This window comes from Meleagris gallopavo, chromosome 1 (genome assembly GCF_905368555.1).
Source record: "Meleagris gallopavo chromosome 1, MGAL_WU_HG_1.1, whole genome shotgun sequence".
Taxonomy (NCBI): Eukaryota; Metazoa; Chordata; class Aves; order Galliformes; family Phasianidae; genus Meleagris; species Meleagris gallopavo.
In genome coordinates this window covers 101,365,910-101,379,097 of record NC_139404.1, presented here as the reverse complement: position 1 = coordinate 101,379,097, position 13,188 = coordinate 101,365,910, and the positions used below count along the sequence as shown (strand labels likewise).

At 37.6% G+C, this 13,188-nt stretch overlaps 1 protein-coding gene across 1 annotated transcript in view; it reads left to right on the top strand.

The window, feature by feature from the left end:
* The window catches only part of ADAMTS5 (ADAM metallopeptidase with thrombospondin type 1 motif 5), a 46,780-nt gene that overhangs the window by 22,046 nt on the left and 11,546 nt on the right, over positions 1 to 13,188 (top strand). The window contains exons 3-5 of the mRNA XM_010722791.4: positions 5,825 to 5,992; positions 11,096 to 11,379; positions 12,843 to 13,026. Coding sequence (XP_010721093.3) covers positions 5,825 to 5,992; positions 11,096 to 11,379; positions 12,843 to 13,026 — 636 coding nt within the window. The remainder of the gene's footprint in view (positions 1 to 5,824; positions 5,993 to 11,095; positions 11,380 to 12,842; positions 13,027 to 13,188) is intronic.

The following is a 13,188-nucleotide window of genomic DNA, read 5'->3' as shown; positions in this document are numbered from 1 at the left end:
TTAATCTAAGTCTAACCATAATGTTTTAAAACCGGAAGTTAGGATAGAGAGAGATTTAGGTCATGATAAGAATTAGGAATTTTAGTTCTACAAAATTATTCAAAAATTGCATTCAACATACATACAAAGTTAACAAGCAAATCAATATGTACAGATGATAGAATTCATACAGTTAGTGCTTTGAACAGTTATTACTTTCACTAATATAGCTGGTGGCTTATTTAAAAGTTCAAATACTGTCAGAGTTCTATATTTGGGAAGCTATTCACTACCTCTTTTCTTATGATGTTAAAAAAGATATTTTCAAAAATTTTTAAAGTAACAAGAGAGTCATAAAGACATAGGGAACCTCTCAAAAAGCATAAGTATGCCAGGTAAGTGATTAATTCTCATACTGTAGAACAAAGGTCCAGTTTAATAACCCAAAGTAGGCAACTGTTAATGAGGTATGTCCTCAGTTCATCCCATTTATGAAGATAAAAGTTACAGTGCACTCTAATTAAAGGTGAAGCCAGTAGCTGGACACTTTCCAGAAGATGACCCTGTTTCGATTTCTTGTATTTTTGCCAAAGTATTTGGGTTGAAATGTTCTGTGTTGAATAGTCGCCTGAGAAGTGTTTCATTTTATTTATTTATTCTGAACTGCAGAGATTGTCCAACCATTTCTGAGGGGGAGATTAATTTGCAAACATTTTATGCAGAAACTTGGAGCTTCTCTGCTCAAAGAGATGGGCTTGAAATTTGGCTGCAAGCTTCCTTGTTTGTGAAGGATATTCTTCTGTCTATGTAAGGAAGGAAAAAAGAAAGGAAGAAAAATTTCAGTATGCAGTGCAGGAGTTAAATTCTGCACAGAAAGTACATCTCAGAGGAGCTGCAGCTCAGGGTTTTTTGGTATGTCGGGGCCTTCCCTCAGCCTCAGCAGGCTGCTCATTAACAGATAGATCCACAATGCTTCACCTCCAGCTGTGCTGATTCCTGCTCAGTTCATGCGACATGAGAAGGGATGGTGGGTAGGAGAGAAAAGAGAAGGACAGAGACTATATCATGTTTAGACATGGAAGCTGGGCACCAACTAAAGCACAATAAAATCCCTGGCCTGCTCCAGGGGCGTTCACATTGGCAGCTGTAGAATTTCTGTAGTTTAATGTACTGTGTCCACATTACTTTGACAGTAGGCAGTTGAAGCTGTGTGTACTTACATATCTCATTTCAGGGGCTAATGCAGGAGCTGAAAAACACATGTAGAAAAGACAAAGAGTTCTCTCTGAGGCTGGGACCGATGTTGTTGCAAGGAAGATGCTACACCCCAAAAAAATGGGTTAAGAGAATGTTTTAAGTAGCAGAGAGTCTCATAGATGACGAAGCTGAGAATCCTTATTGATAGTGTCTATTATTATGTCACTGATTATGTGTTCATGTGGAATGTGGAATGGTTATGCAGGAAAAAGATTCACATAGTGAGTGAAGTACCTTCAATTGGAGGACCATTGCAGAGTGATACCACAGAGTGTTAAGAAATTTGAATTCCACCCTATAAGACTAAATCCTTTGTATCACTGAGGTTCGGGTAGCTTTGGGTGGTTGTCAACAGTAAAACCATGACAGTGGTGCTACAAAATGTTGAGCACTCTGAAGAATATACTGATTCATGCCCAGATACTGCTCATATCCTACACCAAACACAGATTCCATGCCATAGTTACTCAGATGTACCTCATTTAGTGAGCATGGTCTTGATGGGTTGATGGCTAGACTGGATGATCTTAAAGGTCTTTTCCTACCTTTATGAATCTATGATTCTGCCTTTTAGAACAGTCTTTTAGCTTTTGTTATTCACACACAGTTGGTCAGTACCAATTCCAGTGGCTTAAAATGAAACTTCTTTTTCACTAACAGGACCTTGTTTCTTTGTTTCACAAACATTCTGCAGTTAAGTAATTTCTTGCAGTGTTACAACCCTGAGCTGTCTTTGGACAACAAATGAAAAACTTGTTCCTGCAAGCTTTAAGCATAAGAATTTCCTCAGAGAAGGTTGCTATAGTGGGACAGGTCTAATCAGCATGGTATTTTCATGTTTGCTGGACTAATTTTATGCAAATACTTCTGCTTAATTGATTGGAAGTATGTGCATATTCAAGTGGACTTGGAAGTAAATCACAAGAAACTCCGGAGCAACTCAGCAAAGCAATGCATTTGCAGACCTGATTTAAGTGCAGAACCACTCCGTATATACAAGGTACCTCAGCAAATGTTAGTGGATATGTATAAAGCCCTCTCCAGAAAATGTTTGCTTAAGTTAGCAGAAAATTTGCTACAAATAATTATTTAATGTCATCAGAGAACAGTTCTAGTTATTTTACTCTAGGCATGTGTTGAGGTTCATTAACACGTTGGCTGTGCTTCTCAGATATGAAGTATGACCTGGTGCCATTCACTGCATTACAGTGAATGCAAACATAATGATAACATTGTATATAAAGGCAGCCAAAACCAACATCATCTTCATATTTCCTGAAAACTCTCATTATTGTTGTATTTACATTTTGGCAAAGTTAAAGGTAGTAGTCCTCACTGACACAGTAGCTGAGCATTCATTAAACGTTTAGCTTGTGACACTTTCAGATAATTTGTTTGATCAGTTAGAAGTGATTCACTGTTTGTTTTGGTTACTCTGTCTGAGAAACACGTGTCTAATAATTATTTTGCTCTGCATCAGCTTAAAAAAAAGATCCCATCTCTTCAGAGCATGTATTCGTATAACACTATGTCACATTGAAACTTGACATGTGTTTACTGCATGTGAGTGCAGAATAAAAGCAGCATTATCTGCCTCATAGTGTATCACCAAAGGAAAGTGTTTTTACCTACAAGAAAGAAATAGGCTCAAATTGTGCACGTAAAACACATCAGTAATTAGCCTTGCCTTCTGTATAAATATATCAATTGTTACATTCTTGCAGGAATGTGTTTGTAAGTGTAACAGTGCTGCACAGCAATAGTAAATATCAACAAGGAAAAGGCTGCTCCAAAACTAGTGCCACCTATTTTATTATATTGGCCCACAATATCAGAGATGGATGTTGGTGGTATGGCAGTAGAGACTGAACCTTCTCACCAATATTCCATTACGTTTTGCTGCTATGTGGCACATGACAAGAGAGGGGCAGTCTGACAGAATGGCGCCTTACATGGAAGTGCATATGAAACAAAGACGTGGAACTGAATTCCTCCATGTGAAAAAAATTGCAGTACTCGACAGTTCCTGAACATTTATTGAGACCGAAGAGTGGATGTGAGTACAGGGAGGCAGTGTGTGGGACATTTTGACAGTGGCAGCAGTGGTTGTGAAAGACAAGCCATGTTCCATACAGCTATACCACAGAATGAAGAGCATCTTGATGAGCTTATCCATGTGAATTAGTGGATTACAACTACAGAAATGTGTATGGAGCAGAGTATGAGCTTCAGTGTGTCGGAAAAGATGGTGGCAATGTTGGAATATTGCTAAGTTTACACCAGGTCCCATGGATGCTCACACAGGAACAGAAGGACCACAGTATGCAAATTTACCAGGACGTATTGAATCAATACAGGGCTAAAGGTGACAGTTTCCTGGATCACATCATTACTCGTGACAAGATGAGGTGTCACCACTATGAGCCAAAGTCAAAACAGTCCATGGAGTGACAACATGTGAATTCCTCATCAAAGACAAAGCTCAAGATGCAGCTCTCAGTGGGCAAAGTGATGTGCACTGTCTTGATATAGGAAATAGAGTGGTCCTTCTGAATTTCCTGGTAATCTGACAAACTGTCAACTTTGATCATCATGTCATTCAGCTGAAAGCTCAAATTACAAAAGTCAGGTCAGAGACAAAGACAACCTTTCTTGTGCAACATTATAACTCCAGGCCCCATACCAGTTTGTAAACCTCGGAGTACTTTGCTGACTCAGCTGTGCTGTCTTATTATAACCACTGCATAGCCCAGATGCAGTGCCTTCTGACTTCCATTTGTTTGGGCTGATGAAAGATGGACTGTGTGGGCATCATTTTTCTCCCAACAATGCTATCAGAACAGTGTTAACATAGTGGGTCACCTCCATTAGTTCAGATTTTTACAAGCATGATGCACAAGCTCTTGTTTGTCTCTGACAAAAATGCATAGCTAATGGTGATTATTGTGTTGATAAATAGTGTTTTTTTAGCTGAGCATTTGCTCTATCAAATAGTGTTGTATCTGTTGACGTTTCCATGGAAGTAAATAGGAGGCATTAGTTTCAGAGCAGTAGGACTGGCTGCTCTTAGTCATCATTGGTTCAAATGAGATGACAGATCAAGGTTCTCTTCTCACATGTCTTGGAGTTCCATCCTTAGATCAGGAATTCAGCATCACTGGGAGCTGGACTGCAAGAAACCCTTATTTCTGGTCTTCTCCAAACTTATTGCATACTTCTAGTTAGATAGCTACTATCATACTCTCAGATACAGCTAGACAGTGAGTGCTGCCTTTATTTTCTTCCTCTTGGCCTCTATTCTAAAGCAGATGAAAACAACATATCATAAATTTTATATACGGCACATAGATTTATACTGATTTTCTGCTTTTTTTTGTATTGTAGGTATTGTTATTGTTTTTACTGTTGTCATGGCTGTTACTATGGATATCAGAATATGGTATTCTGTCGTCAGTATTCCTTCTTTTGTCACCTTTCAACTAGTATACAGCAGTTATACCAAAACATAAAACCTAGTGTATGTAGATGACTTTTAGTTATTGTAGAATAACAAAATGTGTCTCTTCAGCCACACAGGCTATTTGAGTGCCTCAGATTTATTTCTCAGCAGTGGCTGTGATGGGTGGTTTTTTGTCCTTATTAAAGCACTAGTGGTGTGACTCTGGATATCTTACTAACCACCTCAAGGGTGAGATTGAAGACTGTGAAAATTAAGTTCAGACTTGAACTCCCTGCAGCTTTGGTATCCATTCATTCTTATACCTCTTGGACAGCAAATTGGTTGTGAGATAAGCCAATGCACATGTGGAAATTAACGTTAAACCTGATGTTTACAGAGAAAGCAGTATGTTGCCTGCCCAGAGGCTAGAGAAAGTAGGAATCACTGAATTGCAGTGAAGATTTCTGTTATATAAGGCCTAATCTAGCAGTGGAATGAGCTCCCCTGAGTATCCAGGATTTTTGCGAGTTACATTGTGTCCTGCTTTGTGTTCACATTGTTTTGTGTTCTGTAGTATAAATACCCAATGCCACATACATTTAAAAATAAAAAACAGAAAAACCCTAACAAAAACAAATCCCACAAAATAATACACTGTACATTGGACAGACTACTGGAAAACATTATTCAGATTGTTTGATGTACTGTAGAGGGTACTTGCACTTCAACAAGGAGTGCAACAGAACTTTTGTGTTCATTTAGAAAGATACTGTAAAGCCTTTCTAAACAATGGCAGGATGTCTTTGTGAAGTATTAGTTTTTATTACTGCAGATTATTTGGAAAACATTGAGAATTAAATTCATGACATATAAATAAGTACAGTTCACTTTAGTCTTCATCAGAATAAATCAGCTCAGAATCAGCTCAGTTTGGTGACAAATCAGCTGATGGCACTACATCCTTGCTGTATGCAGTGATGTAAACTCTTTTATCCTCAAGCATAGATACACATTTCAAGTGGCATGCTTTGTTCTGCTGTTGGAAATTTGAGGGCAAATAATGCATTTCATTTTACTTTGATTGTGGATTCCAGCTATTAAACTTTATTATGAGTGACTTTATTTAATGTATTCATTTGGTTTCAATAGGGCATTTGCTTGGGCTTTCCCATGACGACTCCAAATTTTGTGAGGAGAACTTTGGCTCCATGGAAGATAAACGCCTCATGTCCTCCATCCTGACTAGCATTGATGCTTCCAAGCCTTGGTCCAAATGCACATCAGCAACTATAACAGAATTTTTTGATGATGGTCATGGTATGTATTATCACATCTTGCATTGATTACGTGTCATTTTTTTAAATACTTAATATAAGCTTTTAATTCCTTGCTTGTCTTGAAACCATCTTTAAAGTGCTTGCGGAACAAGGCAAAGATCTAAAAGTCAGGGAGAGTCTCGTGCCCATATTGTGTGGTTCAAATGCAAAAGAAAATAAAGACTTGATGGAGTGCATGTTGGTAATAACTTAGTTTGAGACACAGAGAGTTTCAATTTTTTGAAGTACAAAATTAGTCTTGTCTTCCCAAATGCTACAGAGAATACCTTTAATAGAAGACAAAAGGAAATTTCCTCACAGAAATTAGAATGGTTAATATGGTCTATTTAGCATTACAGTGCAGATATGAACAGAGTGTATGTGCTTCTACCATTAAGAGCATTTATTCTGTTTATAAAGCAATTGTATTCATTTTGTTTGTGTAGAGGGGCTGTAAACAAGTATTATGACCCCTCTGTACAGTCTACGACAAAAGACTGCTTTTGCTCCAGGAGCTTACCCTCCAAATCATGTAACTAATATTTGTTAAATATATCATTTGACCTTTGGAGAATAAGTACAAAACTTTCATTTTTTCCAACAAGTAGTAATATAAAGTATAGTCTGAACTCTTAAATGAATTTTAAAGTTTTCGTTGTGCTTCCAAAGCAACTGCAGTTCTTAAGCCATTCAAATTCCAAAATGCTGAGATAAAAATGACATAATTGAGTGAATGGATCAAGTTGTTATGGTAACTGAAATACGTATGGATAAAAGGTATGACATGTCTGCTGAATGTAAAGTTTTTTGCTTTTAAGTATTTTGTTGGCTAATTTCAATGCTCTCTGAAATATTTTCTCCTGTTTTTTCCTATCTGGAGAATGACTTCATTTTTTTTCTCTCAATTTTATTAGATTCATTAATCTATACTGTCCTATTTTAATGCCCATAATGCTCTGGCATTGACTTAATATTACCGAGTGAGTTTCTACATGTGAAGAGACCTTTCCTTTTTGAGTTTAGTTGCATTCACTCCCTTTTGTCTCACCTGGGAGTTTCACAGTATGTATTCACTGACCTTGTAGAGAGTAGAATCTATCCTACAAGTGTAAGAATGTCATTCTGTCATTTTTTTCAGTAGAAGTCGGTAGGAGCTTCATATCCTTCAGAGCTGCGTTGTGGTCTCCTTGTTCAGCCAGTGTTGACTTCCTGTACAAGAAGTTTAGCAGTTCTCCATTTCTGACACTTTTCACAAAGTCATGTATTCTTTCCTGCACAAGAGGTGCTTAGGATCTGTCCACTTACTAACAAATGGGTTAGAGTATATTGCCATTTCTGATACTCGGGAGTAGTTACTACTCAGGCATGTAGTTCCAAAGACTTACTAGTGGGATGAAATAATTCATGGAAAATGTGAGCCTCTGGTCTTATCTGCACATTAGTTTTATTAATGATGTTATTGGTATGCTTTCAAAAGTATAGTGTTTAGGAAATGTGTTCTCTTGATAATTAGGTCCTCATAGACCTTGTATAAATTACAGTGATCCTTTTTTGTTGAAGTTTATCAATTTTTAGGTGTTAATTTTAAGTAAAAGATTTGTCCTGACAGAACACAAACACTATCTATGAAATAAGGACTAAGGCCAATGATTTAAACTGCAGTTTGTTCAAATTATTCTCCTGAAAGTACGTGTTTTATTTTAGGAATGGAAAAACTCCTTCTGGTTTTATTTTCTAGTCAGGGAACGAATCCATAGCTGTAATTCCCATTTGTAATGTACACCGAGTGTACCAAAGCCCAGAGAACCCTGTAGAGCATGACGACACTTTTCAGGCTGCTTCGGACTGATAATAAGACAGTGCAAATGTGCCATATTTCCATGTTTCTTTCAGAATGAGCATGTGTCTGCTTTTTGAGTTATTCTTTTTCTTTTTTCCTTAGCGGTGGATGATGTATTGCCATGTAGTTACACTACTTCCCCTGTTTTTTTCATTTTGAGAAGATGCCCTCCTGCCATCTTTCCATTGAAAGAGAAAAGTCCTGTATCTTTCAAGAGTTGCTAGCAGGGAAAAATAAGTTTAACCATTCAGGTGTAATTCTGAGCGGTGCCACAGACATAATGTAGGCAAAGAAGGCACAAAATAGCAGATACAACAGAAGAATGAGAATATACAGACCTTCTTATACCAGGCTTTCTTTTAAGATGTTTTGACTGGATTTTGTGTAGTCACAGGAAGCTCTATCTTTCATACAAAACATAAGCAGTCTGCACAGTGCTTTTGGTGTGAATGGGCACAAGCTTATGAACTGTGCTTTGTGACAAACCAGGCACAGCAGTAATGGTGTGAGGAAGCAGATAAATGAAGTACTTCATATGCTGCTCCTTATGGCTAAGCATAATGAAATGTGAATGTCCAGAAACCTGGATCTGTGAGCACTATTCTGTTATAAAACAGTATTTTTTCAAACCTTTACGTTTCCCATATAGATATAGATATTCACCTGTAGTGCTTCAACAGCAAGAATCATAGGGTCACAGAATGGCTTAGATTGGAAGACACCTTAAAGATCATCTATTTCCAACTCCCTTACTGCAGGCAGGGTTGCTACCCACTGGATCAAGTTGCTCCGTGTCTAATTCAACATGGCCTTGAAAGGCTCCATAATCTTAACTTTAACTTTTGTAGCAGCCTTTTGTTAGGTGCCGAGGTTCCTATTTAATGCATTTGGAAAGTGATGTTGGGATGTGGACTCATCACATAAAAAGTGCACTGTGTAGATAACTATGTATTTTACTACGTAGGTAACTGTGCTTAAAGTGGGTGCTTAATTCCCACCATAGCATGGAGGGATCTGATTAATGGTATCAGTGATTTGATTGATGACATCAGTTGTATTAGTGGTATTGAATTACACCACAAGCTCATATGTTTGTACTAAGCAGTGAAACATCTGACTGCTTACTGAATTGTAGACACCAGCATTACATCTAGTTATGGTCAGCTAAATAAAATTCAATAGAAATGCCTCATCCAAGGTCAACCAGGAGGTCTGGAAATGATCAAGGTGCTGATTCCCAGTCTCCTGAGGCCCACTCTGAGAACTGTAATCATCATTGTCATCATATCACCATTTATTTTACACTTATAAGATGACCCCACACAGCAATTTCACATTTAGGAAGAAAATACTCAATTAGTGTCCAGAAGACAGTGACATTTATTACCATCTGCTTTTAGCCAACCCTTTGTAAGATACTAATTGCCTTTATTGTCATGCCAACCACTAGACTGTGGTATGATTGCCTACAGTTTATTGTGTTTAGTCTGACTATTTGGTATTCTTTGTAACCTGAAAAAAGGACTATTTCTATTTTAATTAATTTATATCCTGGTTATCTGCTTCCTGCACAGATTTTATTCTGCCTTCCAAGGCTGTATTGCACATAACATTGAGGAGAGAGAATGAGAATGAAATGGCTTGATTAACTTTGTCATCAGTCAAGAATGTTGCATTAGGCCAGGACACCCAGATGTTCTTTGGTACTCAGGACAAAAAGTGGGAATAGTAGTATATATGTGCTCTGTATGCTGTAATGTAGTGAATTGCTGTTTTTTGCTTTTACATAATATATTTTTGACAGCAACTACTGCCAGTGGCTTAGTTTTCAGAAACTTCAGGAAAAGAAAAAACACATCTGTGCTTCCTCACTCTTCACCATGTCTTGAATATTTTACACTATAAAAGAATTTGAATGCTAGGGTACCATGAATTTTCTATTTCATGGTACCTAGATCATCAAGTAGCATTTACACACCTTTCTTTATTAAAAATGTCAGCATAATCCAGATCAAAAATAAGGCAAAGGTAAATCATGGTAAGCATAGGATAAATAGAAGAACTTTAACAACGTTGTAGTTTTTTGGTAGTAAATGATGATGCAGAAAGAATTTTTGGTTGAAGAATTGGTCTTAGTCTTAAGAGTAAAAAAGGAAAAATTGCAATTCTAGAAGGAAAACACAAGCTATAGACTCATGGGGTATTTGGTGTGATTTTAATTCTTTTAGTTTAAACAGTGGAATTCTTAGAGACCATTTTTTCACCCATGATCCATCTGAAAAATACTGGTATAGGTTGCAAAGTATGTAAATTGTGGTAAGTTATTTTGGCCAAGAATAAGTGCAGTTTGCCAAGACCACATACCCCTTTCATGGGGTGTGAAATAGGTTATGCTCACTAAATAGTTCTGTATGTCAACAACCAAATTTTTCAATAGCAAACAAAATCTGTTAGTAGATCCTCTAGAACCAAAATAGAATTCTCATTTTTACAGTGTGCCAGACAAATTCTAACTTCTGCAATATATATCAGCACACATATTCAATTCTGTAATTATATTTATTCTGGTTTTTTTCGTGTCTTTCTGGGGTGGTTTTCTTGTGCATTTTTGTATAAAATGTATAGTCCTCTACAAACTAATTCCAGAAGCAGCCAAGTATCATTCTTTACAAGGGAAGCCCAGTCTAGATTTACCACCAACATTAGATTTGATATTCATTTTATATTTTTCCTTTGATCTGTTTGCTTCTGTGTGTGTGTGTGTGTGGTTTTGGAGGGGAATGCATTTACTTATTTATTTATTTTTAAGTGCCTCACGGTCTGCATTTTGTAATTTGAATTTCAGACTTTGCGTTAGAAGCATTAACATTTGTGATGTTGTGGCTCAAAATTCAAATGAGCGCTTTGCTTTCTTTACCAGAACTCCTCTTGATCATATTATAAAACACAAATTGATGCAGTGGAATGTGTTCTGAGTCAAGCCATATAAAGGAAAATAGAATAGAAGACCAAAGGGACCTGAATTAAACTTATTTACACTTACTTTCTTGAATTGTGACACCTGGTATGCTGGAGGGAGAGACCACAGTTGTAGTACGATGAGCTCGTACAAAGCCTAATGACACCTCAGAGAGCATTTCCAATGACATCAATGTTCTTCAAATGAGATCTGCTGTCATTATCGGTCTCCCTAATTTGAATCACAGATACAACACTGCAGAAAAACTAGGTAATGAGTAATAACAGGCTGGATTGATCTTTTAGGTAACTGTTTGCTGGACCAACCAAGAAAGCAGATCCTGGGCCCCGAGGAGCTTCCAGGACAAACCTATGATGCCATTCGTCAGTGCAAATTGGCATTTGGACCTGAATATACAGTGTGTCCCGGGATGGATGTGTGCTCTCGCTTGTGGTGTGCAGTTGTTCGTCAAGGTCAAATGGTGTGTCTGACTAAGAAGCTGCCTGCTGTGGAAGGAACACCATGTGGAAAAGGGAGGATCTGTCTCCAGGGAAAATGTGTTGACAAAACCAAGAAGAAATACTACTCGGTAAGTTACCAGCTGTGACTCTAGGGAACTTTAGAAGGCGTAATCCTCGAAGTAGGAGTGAAAGGCACTTTATTATGAAAGTCAGATTGAAAGCTGCCGTATTTTTTAGCATGTAATTGGAGTGGTGAAGGATACAGGAAAAATGCTACTGAGTTTCAGGAAGCATGTTTTCTTCTTGAAGTTTGGAAGCCTACAGTCCTGGAAATCTAAGAGCATCACTTCAGACTAGAGGACACCCATTCAATAAGGCAGCTCTCAGGATGCATGGAAAGATTGGCAAGGAATGATTCACAGCTTCCTGATTTCTTGGCAATGGACTCTGAGGCAAATTAGATATGAAAACTTAGTTTATGACCCTCATCTGAAAGTCTCCAGAGAGCTAACTCTAGTGAAGAGAAAAATTGATGAAGTTCATCCAGGATATAATTTCTAGAGCAGCCAAGTTTGTACCTACAGTGAAGGAGTTCTGTTTGTCATTTTATTAACCCTGAAGAGGCTCATGAGAGTCCACAGGGTTATAATTGTCCGCTGTGCAGTTCAGGTACTTTGAAATTAACTGGGAAGACAGTAGCACTGCTCCTTCTGTTACACCTACAGGAGACATACAGAGCTGTAGAGCTTTGTGAAGATATTTACAAAATACAAGAGTCATTCAAATCAAGCAGCAGCCTTTGTAACACTCTTCTTTATAGACTGGTATATTTCTTTGTGCAATATCTGTTAGTTGTTGGAATATGCTATAGAGTCAAACTGGCAAAATTGTAATATATATCTGAACGCTCATTCTCTTGCCAGTATTCTTGAAATGTTAAACTGCTTGTTCAGAAGGAGCTTCTTCTTCACTTTCACTGCCCAAATTTTTGATTTATGTGTTCATTTCCTGTCTTTAAAACTCTGAAATAGTCTGATTTATTCACAAAGTGAAAAGCAGAAGCAATTGCCTAATATTAGACTTAGAATACTGTTAATGTAATTTGAGTATATGTTGAAACTATGAATATTTTGTCATATTTGTAGTATATGTATGAAGTAGTTAATTGGAAACAAAACTCATCAATGTAAGGGATCACTTTATCTCGTCCTTTAGAAGTCAGCATTCAAGTATCCTTAAAAATGCTTGCTTACATAAATTAGATCTCATAATACAGAGCAATACCTACTTAGAATAATAATTGCATTTATTACTCATAGATAGCCTTATGAATATGTTCCAGAGCCAAATCCTCTGGAGATAGTTTATGGAGCCCGTTGGTGGCAAATTAGTGCTAAATCAGATGCCATAATTCTGCAGATAAAATTAATTTCACTTGCAGAAAGAAGGCTCCTAACACCTTTTTATCCCTGATAAAATGAGCAAGGGAACACCTTCAATTGGGGGAAAACATTAGCAATGTCTTTGAGATTGAACACCTATTCACACTTGGATGTGGATGTCCTTACTTCCCATTTTTCTTATGTTTCAGGCATCAAGCCATGGTAACTGGGGGTCATGGGGACCCTGGGGACAGTGTTCCCGTACATGTGGTGGAGGCGTTCAGTTTGCTTATCGTCACTGCAATAACCCAGCTCCTAGAAACAATGGCCGGTACTGCACTGGCAAGAGGGCCATCTATCGATCTTGCAATGTCACACCTTGCCCAGCAAATGGTACGTTAGCTGATCCAGCCTCTGTGTCCTTAGATAGTAAATGCGAAAGGAAACATCCAAGATCTGTTGTAGTTTCTCTAAAGCGTGCTTACCAAAGAAGATTTTCATCGCTAATACAATATGACAGTTCTTCCCTTATCCCCACTCTGACCTCATAAATAA